The sequence below is a fragment of the Chiloscyllium plagiosum genome, chromosome 16, assembly GCF_004010195.1.
Source record: "Chiloscyllium plagiosum isolate BGI_BamShark_2017 chromosome 16, ASM401019v2, whole genome shotgun sequence".
Lineage (NCBI taxonomy): Eukaryota > Metazoa > Chordata > Chondrichthyes > Orectolobiformes > Hemiscylliidae > Chiloscyllium > Chiloscyllium plagiosum.
The window spans coordinates 24,649,471-24,672,378 of NC_057725.1; the positions used below are offsets into that span (position 1 = coordinate 24,649,471).

Below are 22,908 nucleotides of genomic sequence, written 5' to 3' on the forward strand. Positions count from 1 at the left end.
CACGAGTCCTTCCATGAAAGACTAAGATAAATCAACTCGACACAAATTAACACAAGACAGCAAATGGCTTGACAAACTGGAACTAAAGCTGCAAATTTGACATATTGGTTTTAAAGACCGGTGTTTGAACTGAAATAAAACATAAGTTTTCTGGAATTGTGTTCATTTGTTTTCCAAACTTCCAGCAAGTTTTGTTTTAAAACTGATATCGATTCATCTCGTTTGAATTTCTGCATCCTGCTGAAAATGCAGATTTTGTTTAGGGGAGTATTTACAACTAGCAAAGAATGAACAGCACAATTTTTATTTGCATATTAAACCAAAAACAATCCGTACGGTTTATTTTCATTCTGACTGGAAATTAGTAAATTTGATGTGTCCCATTGCTACTTAGGTGGTAAACTGAACGGGCAGAACGAAACTTGGGTGGGTTTTGTAATGTGCAGACGATACATCCCATGGTTTATCACCTTAAAACTGGTCTCATTGGAAATTTCTTCCCTTTCTTAAAAAAAATTGAAACTGATAAGTTAATTAACTGAGGGAATATGTTAAGACTAAATACTGGTTTCATGAAGGGCATCTCGAAACTATTAGCATCACTGTGGCATTGCACAGAAATGATCTGTTGATGGATTTTGTCATGTTGTAAATGGGAGAGGGACATTAAATAATACCTTGGAATGAATGGTGGTGAGCCTTTGAGTAAATGCAAACCTTCATCAGGTGAAGTATTATACCTGACTTATATGAAACATTTATTTATAAACACAGGTTGTGACATTGTATCGTTTCAATTTGGCACTTCTTTCAGTCCCTCTTTCAGAGTGTAGTATGAATGCTACCCCTAGATGGCACACAGTGCAGAAAGAAATCTGGCATCATTCTCAAGCAACAGAAAGAGGCTGCCTGGACCGAAAATAAAGTCCCCTAGGACAAAATAAAAAGAGTTCATTTTATTTTGAAGTTGACCTCTGTTTGGTTCAGGGCTCACTCCTCCCTTGTCTCCCCAGATGCCTTGTCAGCAGTAGACATGCACAGCCACTTCTTGGAACCTGTCCTATCATTGGCCAGGTGGTTGGCCACATCTGTGCATGCTCATTGGCCATATTGCTTTATGGATAATCATTCCAACCAGATATTTTAAAGAATAATGCCCTTTACCACTAAGCTTAAGATGAGAATTTTTGATTTCTCCCTGAAGCTGTATTAAAGAAATCATAGAATCTCTACAGTGCAGAAAGAGGCCATTCGGCCCATCAAGTCCACACTGACCTTCTGCAGAGCATCCGACCCCCTGGATACTAAAGACAATTTTAGCATAGCCAATCCACCTAGCCTGAACATCTTTGTACGGTGGGAGGAAACTGCAGCACCCACAGGAAGTCCATGTAGACACCAGAAGAACGTGCAAACTCTACATTGGCAGTCACCCAAGTCTGGAATTGAATTTGGTTCCATGGTGCTGTGAGGCAGCAGTGCTAAGCACTATGCTACCCTCATGAGCTTAATGTGTACATTTTTTTTGTTGATGTTCCTCTGGTTTACTTCTAGAATTAATAGAATTCTAGGAACAAGAATCATTGACCACCCTGAATCTCTCTGCCATTTAATGAGGTCATGGCTGATCTGTAACTCAACCCTATATACCTGCCTTAGCCACATAATTCTTTAATATTTCTAAAAAAAGTCTTTCAATCTCAATTTCATAATTAATTGACACAAGATCAACTATTGTTTGCAGAGTAGAATTCCAAACAACTACCATCCTTCAAATTTTGAAGTGTTTTCTAACTTCAAATCAGAAAGGGCTTTATCCAATTGTTAGGATACATTTCCTAGTCTAAGATTCTGTAACCTGTGGAAATAGGCCACGTAAGAAAGAATGTATATGTTCTCCTTGATATCTTGAAAATTTCAATCAAAACACTCAAACGTCTAGATTTTAGGGTATATAATCCTTGTTTGTGTATTTTTTTTAAAAAAATTAATCATTGAAATCCAGATAGGTTTGCCCTCCAAAGCCAATATCTCCTTCCTAATTTGTTGTGCAGAGACTGAACACCGTACTCCCAGAACTGGTGTGACAAGGGCTGAGTACAACTGCAGAACAACCTCAAACTCCTGGTATCCTAGTTCACGAGATAGAAAGTGCAGTCATCTTCTATACTTTTCAATTTGCCTTTCTGTCCAAGTCATTTTAACCTGTTTGTGTGGGCCCCAAACTTTTCACCAATTGAAAAGTACTCTGATCTATATTCTAGACTTTCAACCAATGACATTATGATAAATTCAAAAATTATTGGAGTAGCAGAGTTCCCATTCAATGCAAGGTAGAATTTGAACTGTTTAATAAAAGTAACTTCATTGTAATATATAGTGCATAATGTATTATTCTGCTGCTAAAATTAATTGGATTTTAAATCAGCTAGTCTCTTTAAGTGTACGGGGACTAAAGGTTGTGAATGGACATGCCTTGAAGGTCAAGTAAACTACTTGCCGTTAGACATATGCTAAAATCAGCGATACTCTAAAAGCCTGTTTTGGGTGTGACAAATTTGCATGCAAAACACCTAAAGGGTTAAAACGTTTTTCTATATATGAGCATTATTTTTGTACAATGTGTGTACTTCTAATGAAGGGATGGAGCTGTAATCAAAGTTAATTTGTCATAAAAAGCATGGCATAATGTCTAATTTTACAAATTAGATCATGCGTTAATTTGAAAGCATGAATGGTTCATTTTTTGGAATTATGTATATACTTTTATTCCAATTAGCCACCCATGACAACCATACAATATGTAGTGCAATTATATTGGAAGGAGTGTAAAATAGTCAAGCAAGAGACATACAATGATAAAAAAAAATCCTCGGGCATGGTCCTGTGGTAAAATTAATGTAGAAGCCATTGGAAACTTTATAAGTAATTATTTCAATTACTTTGCCATTTAATCAACTTTTCTAAAATTGGGTTTTTTTGGGGTCATTAATTATAAATGCTTGTTTTAAACATATAAATAATTGGAATCAGAGACTGTTAAAAATGATGGAGTTGAATCTTTTATAAAATAACATTTGCATGGTCATTGGAGTTAATTGTCTTAATATTTTTCCTTCTGTGAAATAAAATAAACCTGGCAATTACTTGTTGCTGTCTATTTTACAGGAGCATCTGCAAACCATTCCTGTGTGTGAGATTTGACCGGGTAATAGGAGTTATCGAGCAGGACCAGAAGGTGGTTTATAAAACTTCTCTGGAATATAATGGTCCCTTAACTGGCATGGAAAAGTATGATACTTTAACACATTTTAGCCAATATCTCAGACTTCCCTTTTTACATTGAGATACTCTTTTAAATGAATTACAGTATTACGTTTAAAAGCCATTTCATAGAGACCCTCTCACTACTTGCATGAAGCTCATGAGTCATGCTTGAAATTGGTCTGGGAATATCTCAAGATCCCGTTACAGAAACATTAAAACATTTAGACAAGGTTTTACAATACTGCTGTGCTTTTGTAAATGCGAAAGCTCCATTACAAACATTCACAGGGGAGGGTAGTTAGGTATAAACATTGAAATTATGAGTGGGGTAAGCAATTTGGCCTTCAAGCCTGGTCACATATTCAGTAATATCATGGCTGATTTGATTGTGATCTCACCTACACTTTCCAGTCTGTACATCATAACCCTTGCCTGCCTTGTCTGTCAAAAATCTATTTAACACACCCTTGAAAAAGTATAATAACCCAGCCTTCTCGATTCTCTGTGGAAGAGAATTCCATATTCTAATGACCCTCTGAGATACAAAGTCTTTCCTCATTTGTCTTAAAAGGGACTCATCTTATTTTTAAACTATGTCCTCTAGTTATAGTTTCTCCCACAGGAGGATATTTTTGTTTATATAAATTCATGGGATGTAGGTGTTGCTGGCTAAGCCAGTATTTAATTCCCACTCCTTTTGAGAAGATGGTGATGAGCGACCTTCTTTAATTACATGTTCATAATGTACTGTGCATAACACTATTTAAGAGCAGATCAGAGGTGTTGAGGGTTCACCTGTTAGCATGGATAGAGGATTGGTGAACTAATACAAGACAACATTCAGATAAAGGGGGCATTTTCAGGTTGGCAACATGTAACTAGTGGGGTGGCAGAGGTATCAGTGCTGGCACCACAATTATTTACAATACATATTAATGACTTGAATGATGGAAGTGAGTGCTCTTGTCAAGTTTGCAGGTGGCAAAATAGATGGGAAAGCAAATGATGTGGATGACCGAATCTACAGAGAAGTATAGACAGCATAAGTGAGTGGGCAAAAATCTGGTAGATGAAATATAATGTGGGAATACATCTGAGAATTTGCAATTTGGCAGGAAGCATTGAAGAACTGAATATTATTTAAATAAGGAAAGACTGCAGAAAGCTGCAGCACAGAAGAATTTGGGACGGTCCTTGTGTGTGAATAACAAAAAGTTGTATCCAAGTTCAACTGGTAATAGGGAAAGCAATTATGGAATGTTGGCCTTTATTTCAAAGGGAATGGAGAATAAAATTAAGGAGGTGTTATACACCTGGAATGCCGTGAACAGTTTTGGTCACTTTATCTAAGAAAACATATACTGGCATTGAAGGCAGTCCAGCGGGGTTTCACTAGGTGCATTCTGTGTACCGAGGGAGTTCCTTATTAGGAGAGGTTGAGTAAGTTGAGTTTGTACTGTTGTAGTTTGAATGAATGAGAGGTGACCTTATTGAAATCACACCTGATCTTAGGAGGCTTGACATGTTAGATGTGGAACAGTTATTTCCCTTAATGGCTGTCAAGCTGGGGCATTAAGTACATTCAAGGCTGAGGTAGACCAATTTTTAATCATTAAGTATTTTGGATACACCTGTAGTGCTGCCAGGGAGGGAATTCCAGGAGTTTGAATCTGCAACAATGAAGAAAAACCCATAAGTTCCAAGTCAGGTTATCATGTGGTTATGAGGGAAACTTGTAGGTAGTGGCTTTCATTTGTACTTGCTTCCCTTTTCCTTCCAGGTGGTAGTGGTTGTGTGTTGAGAAGATGCTGTTAGAGTAGTTGAGTTAAAACAGTGCACCGTGTGGATGGTGCACATTGCTGTCACTGTGCATTGGTGATGAAGGGAGAGAATGTTGAAGTTGGTGGATGTTGTGTCCCGAATGGTGGAGAACATTTTTTTGTTGGAGCTGTGCTCGTGCAGGCAAGTGATGAGTATACCATCATGTTCCCAGCTTGTGCGTTATAGGTTTTGCAGAGTCAGTAAATTACTCACCATAAAACACCCAGACTCTGACCTGCTCTTCGAGCTGCAATGTTTATATGACTGGTCTAGTTCAGTTTCTGGACAATGTTAACCACTAGAATGTTAAGAGTAAAGGATTCAATGATGGTGATTGGTCCAAGGGGTGGGTTATGGTCAGCCAGCACTGTCCTACTAAATTATTGTGGAGGGCAGGTGAAGGTCAGTTGTGGGTTTCATCAATGGTGGTCAGAGATGGGGGCAGGAGGACCTGGGGGGGGGGGGGATGTGGGTGACTTATCTCAGGACAATTCAAGAAGTCCAGGGGAAGGTGAGTAGATCCAGGGTCTGGGTAAGCCTTGACAGCCCTTAGATGTGGAACAGTTATTTCCCTAACATGTCAAGCCTCCTAAGAATAGGGGTGATTTCAACAAGGTCGCCTCTCATTCATTCAAACTACAACAGTACAACCTCAACTTACTCAACCTCTCCTAATAAGGAACTCCCTCGGTACACAGAATCAACCTAGTGAAATGTCGCTGGACTACCTTCAATGCCAGTATATGTGACCAAAACCATTCACAGCATTCCAGGTGTGTAAGACCTCCTTAATTTTATTCTCCATTCCCTTTGAAATAAAGACCAACATCCCATACTTGCTTTCCCTATTACCAGTTGAACTTGGATACTGGTATGCTGGGGGAATGGGTATCAGGATATTGTGTATTTGCAGTTACTGGGTACAACATAATTAACAAGAGGGTATCACTATTACTCTTGCCTCTCCATGAGCAGTGTGTAAGTCAAAAAAGGGCATAAGAACTTCCAGAGTCAGGAGCATGTGAAGTTAAAGGGAGGCATCTTGATAGCTATGTAAGAGGGCTTAATTGAAACTGGGGGCTGAAGGGAGAGTCTGAAGGGCCACTGGGGCCAAGGGATAGTCACACAGAAATGAATGTGAAGAATGTCGGGGGATGGGGGTGGGCATGGAATTGGTAAGTCATAGATGGTGTGAAAGTCACTCACTGTCCTGAATGCTAATTTGAAACTGCACAGTAAGTTCATGGAGCTGCATGAGAAGTCAGGAGCAAGTTCTTGTTTTCTTTTGGAAGGCAGCACTTTCAATATTCGTTTTAAGGCACGGCAAGGGGCAGTTGCAACAATCATGCTTTCACTGGTTAAACAATACGACTTTGCTGTCTTCAGTTCTTGCTTCATGTGGAGGTTAGAGGATGATCTTGGATGTTGCATGGTACTCAAGTTATTCAGCTTTGAATGCATTTATGGGGATGTGAAATACAAGTCATGTAATCTAGTTTGTTAGTAGAGCCATCTAGTTGACAGGAATCCTGAGAGAACTCCTTCCTTGATGTGTGCCCCTTCAATGCTTTAGAATGCACAGACTGTTAAGCTACCTTGATACGCTTGAAAATCCTGTTTGACAGCATTTAACTTTGCACTTTGTATAGCTTTTCTGCATGCTGTTGGGCTGTGAGGGAATGTGGATATCTTCCAGCCCTGAATATTACTGCAGTTTCTTAATGCTCATGCAAAAGAATTACCTTTCCCTTCTGAGATGTGTGGATTCATCACTGATTTCACAGCCATCCATAAGATGGTTATAAGTACATGATTTCTGCAGGAGAAAGTGAGGACTGCAGATGCTGGAGATCAGAGCTGAAAATGTGTTGCTGGAAAGCGCAGCAGGTCAGGCAGCATCCAAGGAGCAGGAGAATCGACGTTTCGGGCATGAGCCCTTCTTCAGGGCTCATGCCTGAAACGTCGATTCTCCTGCTCCTTGGATGCTGCCTGACCTGCTGCGCTTTTCCAGCAACACATTTTCAGCTATGATTTCTGCAGGCCAGACTCTGGCAAATTCCCCTAGACATTGCTTTTAGCACTTACTTCAACCATATTAAAATACAATGCCTTGGCTATATCCTCAAAACTAAGTTTCAAGGATTTGTGATTTATCAGCTCTGTACAGTCAAGGAGTTGGATGGTTGTGAGAGATGAGCATTGCCTGGCAACTGCAAAATCTTGCATCGATGGACTGTGTGAAGAGGCTCCTCATCTCTCGTGTGTAACATAAACAAATACTACATCAAAAATAGTACCACAGCTAACATTAATAATCCACATCAAAATCTATTTCCAATTCTATAGCCGTCACATCACCTAAGTGCCTTTTTTTCTCTCCTTCCCATTACATCTTGGCGCAGACCACAAGTGCCCACAGTTGAGGTGGAGGGAGCCAACTGTGGTTGGCCCTGTGACTTGGATTGTTGGTTCCCAGGCCCTTTTCGGTTTAGAGGGCTCAGGCCTACTGACAGACTCCTGCCCAGATGTAGGCTCATATATCCACTTGTATTGCTGCAGACAGGGAGTAATTGAAGGAATGGGGCACCTCTGGAGTACCTTGAAGAGATTTCTGGACTCTTGCATTTTGTGTTATGATCCCAGGTGATAATGATACTGGACAAACTAGATCCCAGTGTAAGACTTGGCTTGATAGATCATAAGTTTTAATTTATTACATGATTGTAAGTCATTCAACATATTTACACAAAGCTACCAATGATCTTTTAACAAAGTAACAAGTTTATTGCACCAAAGAAAAAACAAAATTATGTACATGTGAGACAGTTTAGAAATATCTTAGCATAATTAGCAAGAAGAAAAGTCCAACCCAGTTCCTAACAATATCCTTTGCAGATATTCAATTCCGAGACTTCTTTCCAATATTGAGGTCCTGACTTCCTGATGCTAGGAGATTTCTACAAAGTCTCTCAAACTGGAGATTCCACAAATTAAACTCTTCCACTCTGGAGAGTTCTACACAAAAATCAAACTACCCTTCAGCTAGGACAAGTATGGTCTTCTGAAGAGAATACCTGATCATTCTGAACGGACCTCAAATTAAGAGTGGTCCCCGACCATTTAGTTTTTTCTTGTAATAAAATTCAGCACTGTATGCACTCCATCCATTAAAAGCACAGAAATCCTGAAAGGCAATTAAATTTAAGTCACATCCTTTCTTGGAGATTATGTTAGTTCACCATTCCAAATGACTTCCAGCTGTCTGCAGGTTAAGCATATCAATTAGGGCTGAGAACAAGGCATTTCATCTGGCAGTCCTGAGTGTCAGAGACCTTGTGCATGTCTCCTGTAAATGACTTTGGATGAGTCTGTATAGACTCAATATATTGTGCTGCCTGATCTAATCTAAATAGAGTACCCAATAAGGTGAAGGTCCCTGTATAGGTGGAAAGTTCCTTCCTGGTACATCCTATGAAGATTTACAGACTACCTCAAAGATAGAGATGTCAGTGGGGAATGTATACTGTGTCCTCTTGCTTTGAGGCTCCTGGGTGCTGCTACATAAGAGAAGCAACTAGTCAGAGAAGATAGATAAAAGTTTATGCAGAATATGAATGAGTTGATGCTGGTGGTAATTGGAAAGGAGCATAGCACAGTAAAGTTTATTGGATTAGTTGCCTATCGGTGTCTCGCCATTAGCAAAAGTAGTCCTGGTTGTCCGTGGCCTATATTTTCATAGGGCTGTGATGTTAGTCATGGCCCTGACTGTATTGGCCCCCTCAGCTAGGTTTTGGGCCAATTTTTCCTGCAATGAGACAAAGGAATGGATTCAGTATGTAATTTTGCACAAGCATGAGTTACGGTGAGATATGTGGAATGAGTGAGTACCAAGTTCAGAAAGTGGGAACATTTTGGAAAATTGTAGGTAATGAGGCTTGTGAGTGCTTCAATGGATGTGATGCTGGGGTTGTGTGTCACCCTTGGTGAGAAATGTCCAATGGCAGAGTTAATGAGTTAGTATGTGGAAGTAAAGAGAAGATTGTACTTCTTCCTCCTTCAGAGTTCAGAAAATTATTGAACTTCTTGCAGCATTGCGGGCCATCTCTCTCACATTGGAGACTGTTCTAACCTGTGCTGCTATCTCTGCCCAGGCTGACTGGGTCTGATGCTGTGGCTTCTTATTACAGGCATCAGCTTAAAAAGGGCTAACATCTTTTCTCTCTGTTACCTCATCTAACAGAAAGTGAGGAGTGAGCTTCTGTACATTTTTGTTAGAATTTAGGGACATCTCAATGTAGAGGCTAGCCCCTAACTTGCAGCTTTGAAAGTAGATTAGATCAGATTAGATTCCCTAGATTGTGGAAACAGGCCCTTTGGCCCAACAAGTCCACACGACCCTCTGAAGAGCAATCCACCCAGACCCATTCCCCTACGTTCACCCCTGACTAATGCACCTAACACAACTTAGCAACTTAGCATGGCCAATTCACCTAACCTGCACATCTTTGGACAATGGGAGGAAACTGGAGCACCCGGAGGAAACCCACGTGGACATGGTGAGAATGTGCAAACTCCACACAGACAGTTGCCCGAGGTGGGAATTGAATCCGGATCCCTGGCACTGTACCCTATACCTGAAATATAGACTCTCCTGCCTCCTCGGATGTTGCCTGACCCCTGCTGTGCTTTTCCAGTGCCACACTTTTTTTGACTCTGCTTTTTCCCACAGGGGTATTCTGGGAGAATTTCTCCTAAATCAGCCTAAGCCAGGAGCAGTGCCAATTGTCTCTATGTTATATCAACAATGCTCACAAAACTCTGCAATCTCATGAACCCGGATGCTAACCTCAGTAGGATAAGGATGGCAGTGAAAAGTGTGTGTCCCTGAATTGCAGGAGGTAGAAGTTAGTTGTGTTCTCTCTGATTAGAGGAAAGCAGTAGAGTATTTACATGGTTTTCAGTCTCATTGGCTTCCCCATAGATGCCAACTACAACAGACATGTGGCTTTGTGGCACTGCATCTAACTGTTAAGATGTACCACAACCCAAAGGTTGCCAATTCAAGAATGTGCAGTTGGTGTGTGACTCTGCTCAATGTACCATGCTGATGAATGTCTGACAGCTGTCATGATGCCTTTATTCTGTTCCACTCTGCTGCACCCCCGGTATTTGAACAATCCTGTTGAGCCAGAGGGTGACTGCTGAATGGCAAGGGCTATTCCCCTAACATCAGACTCATGACTTCAGAGCACAACTCAATCAGACATGGCCAAAATGTATCCAATGGCTGCTGAACACCCACATGAAATATCTTAGAGCAGAAAACTTAGGTGCTGAAGAAACTCTTCTGCTGCTTGGATCACTCTGGAGTACTCCTACAGTACACTGAGGTGTTTTCCATTTTGTGGTGGTTTACTGTCTTCGTCACAATAATGGTCTTAATGCAAAGTGGCTGTTCACAATGCAGGAAATAACTTAATCTACATTCAGTTTGTTTTTGCAAGTGAAAATACACCTGCACTTTCTCATCATCACAATCTTCAAGCTGACCTTTCACGACATAATTGTGCACTTCACTGAGCATTGCTTCTTTGCTTCTTCCTTGTACTTTCACTTATCTCTCCAGCTGATTCCGACACGTCACTTGTGTATTTAAAATAACTCATTGGTAATTCATTGACTTGAGATGAATCTGTATTCATGGAAAATGTTGAAAGAATAACTGTTTGCATCACATACTGGCATATAATATTTGATATAGTACTGATAGTAACTTTTAACATTTGGCTCTCTTTCTCAAAGACCACTTTATCCCTTTCTTAGTACGTTCTCAGTGTCAGCTGTATTTTTATTCATCCCTTTCATAAATAGCTCAGCCTTATTTAATTATAACTAATTTCTTCCCACAAGGGCGATATAGTTTCTTCTATGGCTGCAAGTAATAGAATGCATCATTATAATGCGCAGTAATGCCAACTTGACCTTGTACTAAAATATTGTTATTGGAATAAATATTCAGTTTCACTCCACTTTGTATAAAGAACTGACTTAGAGACCTTGTATTCTCTTTCTGAGATAAGGGGCACTGCAGCTGTATTAATGAGGAAAGTAAATTGTGAATTTTGAATATTTTTACAGCGGGCGCTGGAATTATATCATCAGCTCTTTTACCATCATTCAAATCAACTGTATTTTAATTAGTTGAGAACAATTAAGTCTTCCTACTCTAAAGTCAATTTCTGTTTCCATATCTATCTTTTAATAAATTTTGAGTATTGTTGCATTCCAGAAACAGCGTTATATCTAGCACAACCTTGGGGCAAGCTGTAACCTGGAGCTTCATACTTATTACTGTTTGCTCTAATGCTAATAACATCTGGATGTGAGATACCTTTGCCAAAAGGGTAGCCATTCGAATAGAAATGGTTGATATATAGAGAAAGATCTTGGGGTCCAAGTACGTAGCTCTCTGAAAATGGCATCACAAGTGGATAAGGTGATAAAGAAGACATAAGGCATGCTAGCCTTCATCAATTAGGGTATTCAGTATAAAAAGTTGATAAGTCATGTTGCAGCTGTATGGAACTTTGGTTAAGCCATGTTGGAATATTGTGTGCATTTCTGGTCCACAAGCTATAGAAAGGACGTAAAGGCTTTAGAAAGGGTGCAAAAGAGGTTCACCAGGATATTGCCTGGAATGGAGTGTATTAACTAGAAGGAGAGATTAGACAAACTTGGATTATTTACAGTAGAGCATCGGAGGCTGATGGTGACCTTATAGAAGTATATAAAATTATTAGAAGCATGAATAGGGTAGGTCTTTGCAGTCTTTTTCCCAGGGTGGAAATACGTGAGAGATATATGCGAGGAAATTTTTCTTTTACAGAGGGTGGTAGGTGCCTGAACATACTGTTGAAGAGGTGGTAGAAGCAATACCTTAACAAACTTTAAAAGGCATTTAGACAGACACTAGAATGGGCAGGGTTTAGAGGGATATGGACCATATGTGCAGGCTGATGGGATTATTTTAGAATGGCATCATAGTTGGCACTGACATGGTGGGCTAAAAGACCTGTTCCTGTGCTATGCAGTTCTATATTTCGTGATTGGCGGCTACCGTGGCAATGGTGGTATCTGGATATCTGCCTCCGAGTGTGAACTTGGCAGTTGTGGACTGGATCTCACCAATATCCAATGATCTGCTCCTGCCAGCTCAAGAGATGAACGTCTTTGCACTTTGCAATCATTTCTTTCTTCCATTGCTATAATTATGGTCTCTCTACACTTCTCCTTTTAAGTCAGTTTATTGGCTTTGCTTAACAACCTGACTTCTTTTTTGTTCCTGAGGCTACAAGTATGTTCAATAAGTGCACACCATACCCACAATGATGAGGATATTTCTTTTAATTTGTAATGTAATCTACAACCATCTTCCTTGGCAATCAGTTCCTTCGACAGAAAGCAACTCTCAGTGCCATCTCACTCTTAGATGTCCTAATATAAACTAGATTCTCAATAATTTCAGCATGGTCCTTGTTATTGGAATCTTCTGGGTACCATGAGAAAGAAACCACCTCAAATACATTTGTGAGGAAGACATTTGACTGTTTGCTTGCTTAATCTAAGTCACTGATGTATATTGCAAACAGTTGAGGCAGCATCACAGACCCCTAAGGGATTCTTTACCACCAATGCATCCTCTCTCAGGCTGACAAGCAAAAACCTCTATTAACAAAACATCTCTCAGGTCCCCAGCAAGAATCCCATCTTGCCATCTGGAATTCTATTTGAAAATGCAACAAGGTTCTCCCAATGTTGAGAAAAGCTTTGCCCAACCTTCCACGTAATTCAATCCAGTTTTCTCACTGTAATCCACATCATTCAGCCCCCCCGAATAATATTTCACCTTTGATCTCTTCATCTAAGTCATTCATATAGATTGCAAATAGTTGAACGTTGCAGAACTCCATTGATTATACACTAATAGTTTGTCTGTCCCAACTTGTTGATTTTTGTCAATTAACCGATCCTCAATCCAAGCTGATATTTTACTCCCCTCTCTGAGCCCTTATTTTGCAATGTACCATTTTGTGTGGCACTTTATCAAGCGGGGTTTGGCAATCCAAATATATTGTACGTTGTAGCATATTATAAAATCTGACCATTTTGTTTTATTGCCCTCTCTGCTCAGTGCCTGCTGAGGGCAATTAAATAATGCTAATTCATTAACAGCTGCCTGCATTTGAGCATGTGTTAATCTCACCCAGTGTAATACACAACAGCAAGGTGATGACAAGACTGGACATTTATTTTTCTCTCAGGGAAAGGATTCCCTTCTTTTAGGGGTCGAGGAGCCAAATGTTGGACACTCCACCATTCAAGGTCTTTTAGCTGTCTCGTTTATTGGCCGTTTCATCCTAGAAAGAGAAAGGGACAGATTAGGGATGGAAGTGGCTGGCACAACTGTTAGTACTGGTGCAGGTTAGAGTACAGGAGGTGAGATGTCCAGAGTGAGTGAGTGACTGTGTAGAGGGCATGCAGGATTGTTAGTGTGGAAGGGTGGAGTGGGAGAGAGTGTGTGAGTGAGTGAGAGAGAAACTGGATGGTGCAGCATGTAATATTGAGTAATGGGAGGTGAGCAGAGTCACAGGTTTAAAGTGAGTATGGTTTAACAGAGAAAATGGTGGATTTTATCTTGGCAGGGCTGAACAGGTCATTGATCACTCCTTATGCTCCTGACAAAACCCGCTCTCGTGGCAAACCTCTGCTCAAGCATCCTCTGGTATGGTCTGGTGATGTAACCTCCCCTGAATCCAGACCCGTCCACCAAAATGTCCAGTTCTCTGTCCTCAATGCAGCATTGCAATTTCCCTTGTCTGTTATTCTGGGCAGGGCAGTTTCAGAATGCCAGTGCTTGGCAGGCATGCAATGGCCTTTTAAAGATAGCATAGACACCAGGGGTGCCAGTTCATTTCAGGATATCCAGTGACTGCTGAGTTATACTGGCTATGGCAAAATGGTAGAATCCTGGTAGCATCAAATGAGACCAGCGCTGTAGGGGTATGGTAGGCAGTTAAGGATACAGTGAAAGCTCTCACCAGACCCGACACAGAACCCATCTGTGAAACTTGACAAAATTGCACTTAGCTAAAATATTGTTGAATTCAGCCCCAAGGGTTTGCTGGTGATACAAGTTAATAAAGAATATAAGCCATGTGGAGGATACAAAGAGGGTATGAAGAAATAGACACAGATTAAGTAGGCAGCAAAGTAGCAGATAGAGTACTTTGAGGATGTGGAAGGATATTCAATATGGTAGGAATAGGAAAATATTTTTAGCAGTTGCTGATGCTCAGAAAGACTTGAGTGTACCTGTACAATTTACACAGTAATTCAACATGCAGGTATGAAGATCAATCAGGAGGGCAAAGGGCACATTGGTGTTTATTGCAAGATGAAAGAGGTTCAAGAATAAGGCAGTCTTGCTACAATTCTGTAGAGCTTAAGTGTGCCAACACCTAGACTACTCTAGGAAATTTTGATCTTCATATCCTCAAGAAGGATAGACATGCCTTGGAAGCAAGTACAGCAGAAATTCACCAGATTTGTTCCTGAGATGAGAGAGTTGTCTTATGATGACAGGCTGAATAAATTATGTTGATATCCTTGGCACTTAGACGATTAAGAGGGAACCTCATTGATACATACAAATTACAAAGGGCTTGAGTATTGGAGATACATGGACATGGCCTCAGGGTAATGAGCTGATCATTTACAATGGGGTGACGTTTGTCCACTTAGAGGGTTGTCAATTTTTGAAATTGTCTACCCGAGAGTCCTGTAGGTGCTCCATAATTGACTGTGCTCAAAACTGAGATTGATAGTTTTTTAATCTGTCCGGGAGCAGAGGGATATGAATTTTCGACAGGAAGTGGAACTTTGGTAGAAGGTCAACCATGATATTATTGGATAACAGAACAAGCTTGAAGGTGTCAAATGAACTCTTCCTGCTCCTATTATGTTCTGAGGAGGAAGAAGAGCAACAAGAAGATGAAGGAGGGAGTTAAAGTGTCCTTTTTTCTAGATTGGCTGTCAGTGATCATCTCATTCAACTGTGATGTAGCTAATCTCAACCTTATTCAAATTGTATAACAGTTGTACAACCTAACAGATGGTTCATAACACGGATTTGTTATGGAAGTAAAGAGAAAGAAGGAGAATTTAATGTTTTCTCCAAAAAACACGAGGTATTTGTGGTTTCCCTCTTCATGTCTTTTGGACGTGACTTTGTCTGGATTTCCAGGGGGAAGAACGTTGAATTCTCTCTTAATTTTCTAAATTACTTTATTTTCTGCAAGAAAATTCAAGAGCTATTCTGTTATTCACTCTTGAAGTTAAAACACATAGTTATGAGGTTCAGTGTCAGTTTCCCAATGTGTTCCAAGTGTTTACACTCGGACAAAGTGTCAGTGTTTACATCTTTTTTTTCCTGATTTTGTTTCGTTCCCCCCTCCTTCACGTTGAAGTGTTGTAGAGGTAAACTCCAGTTTAACAATCTGGCATTGGTTGCTTTGCACTTCTGTTTTCTAGAAATTTTAAAAGGCTTTGCATAACGGGTTTCTTTAATTTCTTTTTAGAGTCACAGAGATGTACAGCATGGAAACAGATCCTTCGGTCCAACCCATCCATACCAACCAGATATCCCAACCCAATCTAGTCCCATCTGCCAGTACCTAGTCCATATCCCTCCTAACCCTTCCTATTCATGTACCCATCCAGATGCCTTTTAAATGTTGCAATCGTACTAGCCTCCACCTCTTCCTCTGGCAGCTCATTCCATACACATAACACCCTCTGCATGAAAATGTTGCCCCTTAGGTCCCTTTTATATCTTTCCCCTCTCACCCTAAACCTATGCCCTCTAGTTCTGGACTCCCCCACCCCAGAGAAAAGACTTTGTCTATTTTGTCGTATCCATGCCCCTCATGATTTTATAAACCTCTATAAAGTCACCCTTCAGCCTCCAACGCTCCAGGGAAAATGTAAATCCTGTCCCTCAGGATTCCCTCCAACAACTTGCCCCACCACTGACATCAGGCTCACCGGTCTATAGTTCCCTGGGTTTGTTCTTAGCACCTTTCTTAAATAGTGGCAACACATTAGCCAACCTCCAGTCCTTCGGCACCTTACCTGTGACTATTGATGATACAAATATCTCAGCAAGGGGCCCAGTAATTTCTTCCCAAGTTCCCACGGAGTTTGAGGATACACCTGATCAGGTCCTGGTGATTTATCCGCTTTTATGCATTTCAAGATATCCAGCACTTGTTCATCTGTAATATGGACATTTTTCAAAATGTCACCATCTATTTCCCGAGATTTTATATCTTCCATGTCCTTCTCCACAGTAAACACTGGTGCAAAATATTTGTTTAGTATCTCCCCCATTTTCTGCAGCTTCACATAAAAGGCTGCCTTGCTGAACTTTGACGGGTCCTATTCTTTCCCTAGTTACCCTTTTTGTCCTTAATGTATTTGTAAAAACACTTTGGCTTCTCCTTAATTCCAAAGCTATCTCATATCCCTTTTCTGCCCTCCTGATTTTCCTCAAGTATATTCTTACTGCCTTTATACTCATATAACAATTCGCTTGATCCATCTTGTCTATACCTAACATATGCTTCCTTCTTTTTCTCAGCCAAACCCTGAATTTCTCTCATCATCCAGCATTCCCTACACCTACCAGCTTTTCCTTTCACCCCAACAGAAATATACTGTCTCTGGACCTCTCATTATCTCATTTCTGAAGGCTTCCCATTTTCCAGCCGTCCCTTTACCTGTGAACATCTGTCCCCAATTAGCTTTTGAAATTTCTTGCCTAATACTGTCAAAATTAGCCTTCCTCCAATTTAGAACTTCAGCTTTTGGATCTGGTCCATCCTTTTCCATCACTATTTTAGAATTATGGTCGCTGGACCCAAAGTGCTCCCCAACTGACACCTCAGTCACCTGCCCTGCCTTATTTCCCAAGAGTAGGTCAAGTTTTGCACCTTGTCTAGTAAGCACATTGACATACTGAATCAGAAAATGTTCTTGTACACAATTAAATTCCTCTCCATCTAAAACCTAAATACTATGGCAGTCCCAGTCTATGTTTGGAAAGTTAAAATCCCCTAACATCACCACCCTATTATTCTTATAGATAACTGAAATCTCCTTACAAATTTGTTTCTCAATTTCCCACTGACTATTATGGGGTCTATAATACAATCCCAATAATGTGATTATCCCTTTCTTATTTTTCAGTTCCACCCAAATAACTTCCCTGGATGTATTTCCGGGAATATCCTCCCTCAGTATAGCTGTAATGCTATCCCTTATCAAAAATGCCACTCCCCCTCCTTTCTTGCCTTCTTTTCTATCCTTCCTGTAGCATTTGTATCCTGGAACATTAAGCTGCCAGTCCTGTTTACCCCTGAGCCACGTTTCTGTAATTGCTATGATATCCCAGTCCCATGTTCGTAACCATGCCCTGAGTTCATCTGCCTGCCCTGTTAGGCCTCTTGCATTGAAATAAATACAGTTTAATTTATCAGTCCTACCTTGTTCTCTGCTTTGTCCCTGCCTGCCCTGATTACTTGACATCTGTTCTCAACTGTACCAGTCTCAGATTGATCTCTTTCCTCACTATCTCCCTGGGTCACACCCCCCACGTTACTAATTCAAATCCTCCCAAGCAACCCTAGCGAATCTCCCTGCCAGTATATATTAGTCCCTTTCCAATTCAGGTGCAATCCGTCCTTCTTGTACAGGTCACTTCTACCCCAGAAGAAATTCCAATGATCCAAAAAAATCCCATACACCAGCTCCTCAGCCATGCATTCATCTGCTCCATCCTCCTAGTCCTACCCTCACTAGCTCGTAGCACCGGGAGTAATCCAGATATTATTACCCTCGAGGACCTCCTTTTTAAATTCCTGCCGAACTCTCTCCATTCTCCCTTCTGAATCTCATCCTTTTCCCTTCCTATGTTGTTGGTTCCAATGTGTACAATGACCTACTGCTGGGCCCTCTTTTCCCTTGAGAACATTCTGCACCCTCTCTGAGATATCCTTGACCCTGGCATCCAGGAGGCAACACACCATTTTGATTTTTTCGCTGCTGGCCACAGAAACATCTGTCTGTGCCTTGGACTAGAGTGTCCCCTAACACAATCGATCTCTTGGAACCCAAAGTACCCCTCATTGCATTAGAGCCAGTCTTGATATCAAGAAACTTAGCTGTTCGTGCTACATTCCCCTGAGAATCCATCACCCCCTATAATTTCCAAAACAGCATACATATTTGTAATGGGGATAGCCACAGAAGACTCTTGCACTACTTGCCTGTCTCTCTTACCTTTCCTGGAGTTAACCCATCTATGTGACATCAGCGACTTTGCCCCATTTGCATAACTGCCATCCATCACACCCCCTTGTTCTTGCAAATTCTTCATTGCCTCTCACTGTCACTCCAACTGATCCATTTGATCTGATAGGATTCGCAATTAATAGCATTTGTTGCAGATATAATCCTCAGTAATACATAAACTCTCCCTAAATTCCCACATTCAACAAGAAGAGCATATCACTATTAAGGGCCATTTTTTGCTTCTTCCAATCTACAGACCCAGAAAATAGCACCATCTTATTCCTCAACAAAACACTGTCCCAGGCTTACTTATGGCTTATATTTTTAAGTTTTAATAAAGAGACATATCTCAATAAAACATATAATCAAGAAAAAAAAACAACTCACTACTGTCGATTTGCACCATGGCTGTACTTAAAACTAATCACTTATCTGTTTCTGTGCTTTGACCTCTCCCAAATAGATTTCTCCAAAATCAGTTGTGAGTTTCACTGATTTGTTAATTTTCCTCGATGCACTCCAATGTCCAGTGATACATGAATTCAAACAGGAAAGGCAGTAACTGCGCAGGTTCACTGCTGTGCCAGTTAGCAGTGTGGGTTTCTTTTTCTCTCTCTCTCTCTCTCTCTCTCTCTCTCTCTCTCTCTCTCCGGCATTGGCCTGACCACGTGCTAGCTTTGTCTGTCCTCTCTGGGCGGCATAGTGGCACTGCTGCCTCACAGCGCCAGAGACCTGGGTTCAATTCCCGCCTCAGGCAACTGACTGTGTGGAATTTGCACATTCTCCCCGTGTCTGCTTGGGTTTCCTCCGGGTGCTCCAGTATCCTCCCACAGTCCAAAAATGTGCAGGTTAGGTGAATTGGCCATGCTCAATCCCCTGCCGAAGAGCAACCCACCCAGACCCATTCCCCTGTAGTGTTAGGGACAGGGGTAAATGTAGGGGAATGGGTCTGGGTGGGTTGCTCTTCGGCGGGTCGGTGTGGACTTGTTGGGCCGAAGGGCCTGTTTCCATACTGTAAGTAATCTAAGTAATCCCTTTTAAAAGTACCGTTGTTTTGACTTTTTTTTCCCTCCATAGTTCCAAAACAATGCAACAGCATATAAAACAGTAATTGCTGCTCCTGGAATTAGAGGAAATCACCTCCACCTAAAATATCTCAAAAAAGGAGCACCCTGTACAGCTAGAAATTTTTCCTATCCTCCATCTTAGATTATCCAGAATCCTCAGCCTTGTGGAATCTTGTTGGTTACTCCTTGTTCTACACCTGCTGTGATTTTCTTATGCTGTAACATAAGAACATAAGAACTAGGAGCAGGAGGAGGCCATCTGGCCTTTCAAGCCTGCTCTGCATTCAATAAGATCATTGCTGATCTTTTCATGGACTCAGATCCACTTACCTGCCCTCTCACTGTATCCCTTAATTCCCTTATTGTTCAAAAAAAAATTTAACTTAGCTTTGAAAATGTTTACTGAAGTAGCATTAATTACTTCACTGGGCATGGAATTCCATAGATTCACAAGCCTCTGGGCGAAGAAGTTCATTCTCAATTCAATCCTCAGTCTGCTCCCTCTAACCTTGTGGCTACGCCCTCTTGTCCTAATTTCACCTGCCAGTGGATACATCCTCTCTACTTCCATCTTATCTATTCCCTTCGTAATTTTAGGTGTTTCTATAAGATCCCCCCTCATTATTCTGAAAGCCAATGAATATATTCCCAGTCTATTCAATCTCTCCTCATAAGCCAACCCCCTCAACTAGAATCAACCTAGTGAACCTCCTCTGCACCTCTCCAGTGCCAGTACATCCTTTCTCAAGTGAAGTCACCCAGCTAATCTGCAAAAAGTCTCAGTCCAGTTGATTTGTCAGCCTCTGGCAAGCTGCTGAACATTTTTTCTAAGGCCAAAGAGTACGACCTTACTCTGGTACAGGCCTGCCAGGATGACAAAGGCTGAGTTTTCTCTCATTCTGAGAGTTATGGAAACTTGTCTGTACCTCAGTAAAACTCACTCCTTAAAAGGATAGACTGAGTGGCCAACCTTATCTGTAAAACCTCAGCACATGGACTTGGCATGGAGTCTACTCTTGTATTGAATTTCCGGTGGTACATGTGGAGCCTTTTTGGGGTTAGTGCCATGGGGAAGCTCTAGCTGAGTTCAACTATTTCAGTGTCTGTGTTTTTCTGGATTTCCTGTGTGACCTGTGCCAGCTTGTCAGGGCACAGCTGGTGTCACTTGCGATATACTCATGGGGGTTCTTCCATGCTCATGCCATGGACTGTTACTTGGGTACCTTGGTGGATTTCAATAACTATCCTGAGCAAGGTAGCCAAATCAAACAGGATATTTAAAATTTAAGATTCTGATGTCTGGCAACCTTGGAGAAGCCTTCAGTTCCTCCTTCTCAACACACTGTACCTAACTGCCCTCGGGTATGTCCACCTTCTGGAAACCAGTTGATTTGGTTCTGGGTTTATTCCTGCATTGGAACTATTTTCTGTTATTTTAGAGAAGGCTTGGTCCACAAACTGACCCATAATATTTGGAATGCTACTGCCCTCTGGAGCCTACTTGCTATTGCTATACTACCCTGTGGCAATTCAACCATGTGAGACATCTCCCTCATTAACTGAGTGTCAATCAGAACTTCCCTATTCTCTGTCTAAGGTTGGGAAAATGGTGGGGTATCCAGACCCTCCTGTTTTTCTTGGATGCTCTCCTTTTTAATAACTTTTCTGCCAGTTTTGAGACCTTTCTGTCTTCTTGTGCTGTCCCATATCTTTGGGGACACCCGGCTCACATGTGTTGAGTTAGCTTTGGTGGATCTACCTGGTGGCCTTTCACTGGGTAAGGCACCTTGCTCATCAAGCAGAAACCCTAGTTTCTTTTAAAACCAAGGGAGGCCATTCCCTTGCCAATGGGGTGTTTAGGGTGTAGGTTTGCTCGCTGAGCTGTAGGTTTGATATCCAGACGTTTCATTACCTGGCTAGGTAACATCATCAGTGGCGACCTCCAAGTGACACCAATTGGGTGTCTGTTTGGGAACCTTTCCTTATATCCTTCTAAATGTGGAAGAAAGGTTTCACTTAGCCAGACTTCTTGTTTATTCAGGGTCATAGGCTCTAGGTCTTTATGAATTCTATAGGTACTTTTATTGAGTCCTTTTTAATGTTATAGTACCGATTTCACCTTTCTTTTAAAAAAGAAGGGAGCTTCCCTGTTCCGCCTTACTCCTGACAAGGTTCCTTTACCTCCTGCAGGTCTCTGAATGTTTTCCAGCCTTTTGCAGGGTTGCAGGGCTGTACTGAAACTATTTGGTTTGTCCAGCCTTTATGGAATATCTCCTGACCACTTCTGGCTCTTTCGGGTCTTTCTTGGCCTTTTGAGCTCTGGGTTTTGTCCTGACTGTGTTTTTAGTCCAGGAAGCTCTGACTTAGCTGGCTTTTGCATCCTTGGCTTTCCCACTACATTTCCAATATCTGTAGTCCAATTCATTTAGGTGACCACTAACAAACTCTTTTTATTTAATATTTAAAACAGAAGTTTGGTTTACTCATGCATTCAAACCTGGGGCATGATGGTCACAATGAATGAATAGCTGAAAATGTGTTGCTGGAAAAGCGCAGCAGGTCAGGCAGTATCCAAGGAGCAGGAGAATCAACGTTTCGGGCATGAGCCCTTCTTCATGATTCCTGAAGAAGGGCTCATGCCTGAAACGTCGATTCTCATTGGATGCTGCCTGACCTGCTGCGCTTTTCCAGCAACACATTTTCAGCTCTGATCTCCAGCATCTGCAGTCCTCACTTTCTCCACAATGAATGAATAGGTGACATCATGGTAATGCCATTAGATGAGTAATCCAGAGCCTGGATAACCTTTGAAGGCATGAGTTCAAATTCCTGTGGGTGGTGAAAAACTTGAATTATAAAAACTAATTACAGGATTTAAAAAAAAGTCTCCCTAATTGCAACCATATAATCACCGTTGTCACAAAAACCCATCTAATTCATTGGTGATCATTCTTTACAGAAGGAAATTTGCTACATCGCTAGCGTTGCTGCTGCAGAAATTAGAATGGAGGAGAGAAAGCCTCTTTGCAAAGTCAGAAGGCCTTCCAGGCTGATATCTGATCTCATTTACATCTGATTCCAGATCCACAGCAATGCGATTGACTCTTAATTGCCCTCTGGTTATTAGGAATGGATAATATATTAAAAAAATGTTGGCCCAGTGAGTGATGCTTTCATCCCATGAATAAATAACAAAACAAAAAGGTGTACAAAGAAGAAATACTTTTTTTAAAAAAGGAAAAGTAGGAAAGGGAAATGGATGTAATAGAGGGTAACTTAAAGATCAGGATATGGACTTAATTCATGTAATTTTTGCCTAATTCCAGCAAATCAGTGTCAAATG

The 22,908-nt window shown here is 41.1% G+C and overlaps 1 protein-coding gene across 3 annotated transcripts in view; it reads left to right on the forward strand.

Annotated features, from left to right (window-relative positions):
- Positions 1-22,908, forward strand: part of LOC122557702 (doublecortin domain-containing protein 1-like) — a 544,701-nt gene that overhangs the window by 257,982 nt on the left and 263,811 nt on the right. For all 3 annotated transcript variants that reach the window (XM_043705576.1, XM_043705578.1, XM_043705577.1), the window contains one exon: positions 3,169-3,291. In XM_043705576.1, coding sequence (XP_043561511.1) covers positions 3,169-3,291 — 123 coding nt within the window. The remainder of the gene's footprint in view (positions 1-3,168; positions 3,292-22,908) is intronic.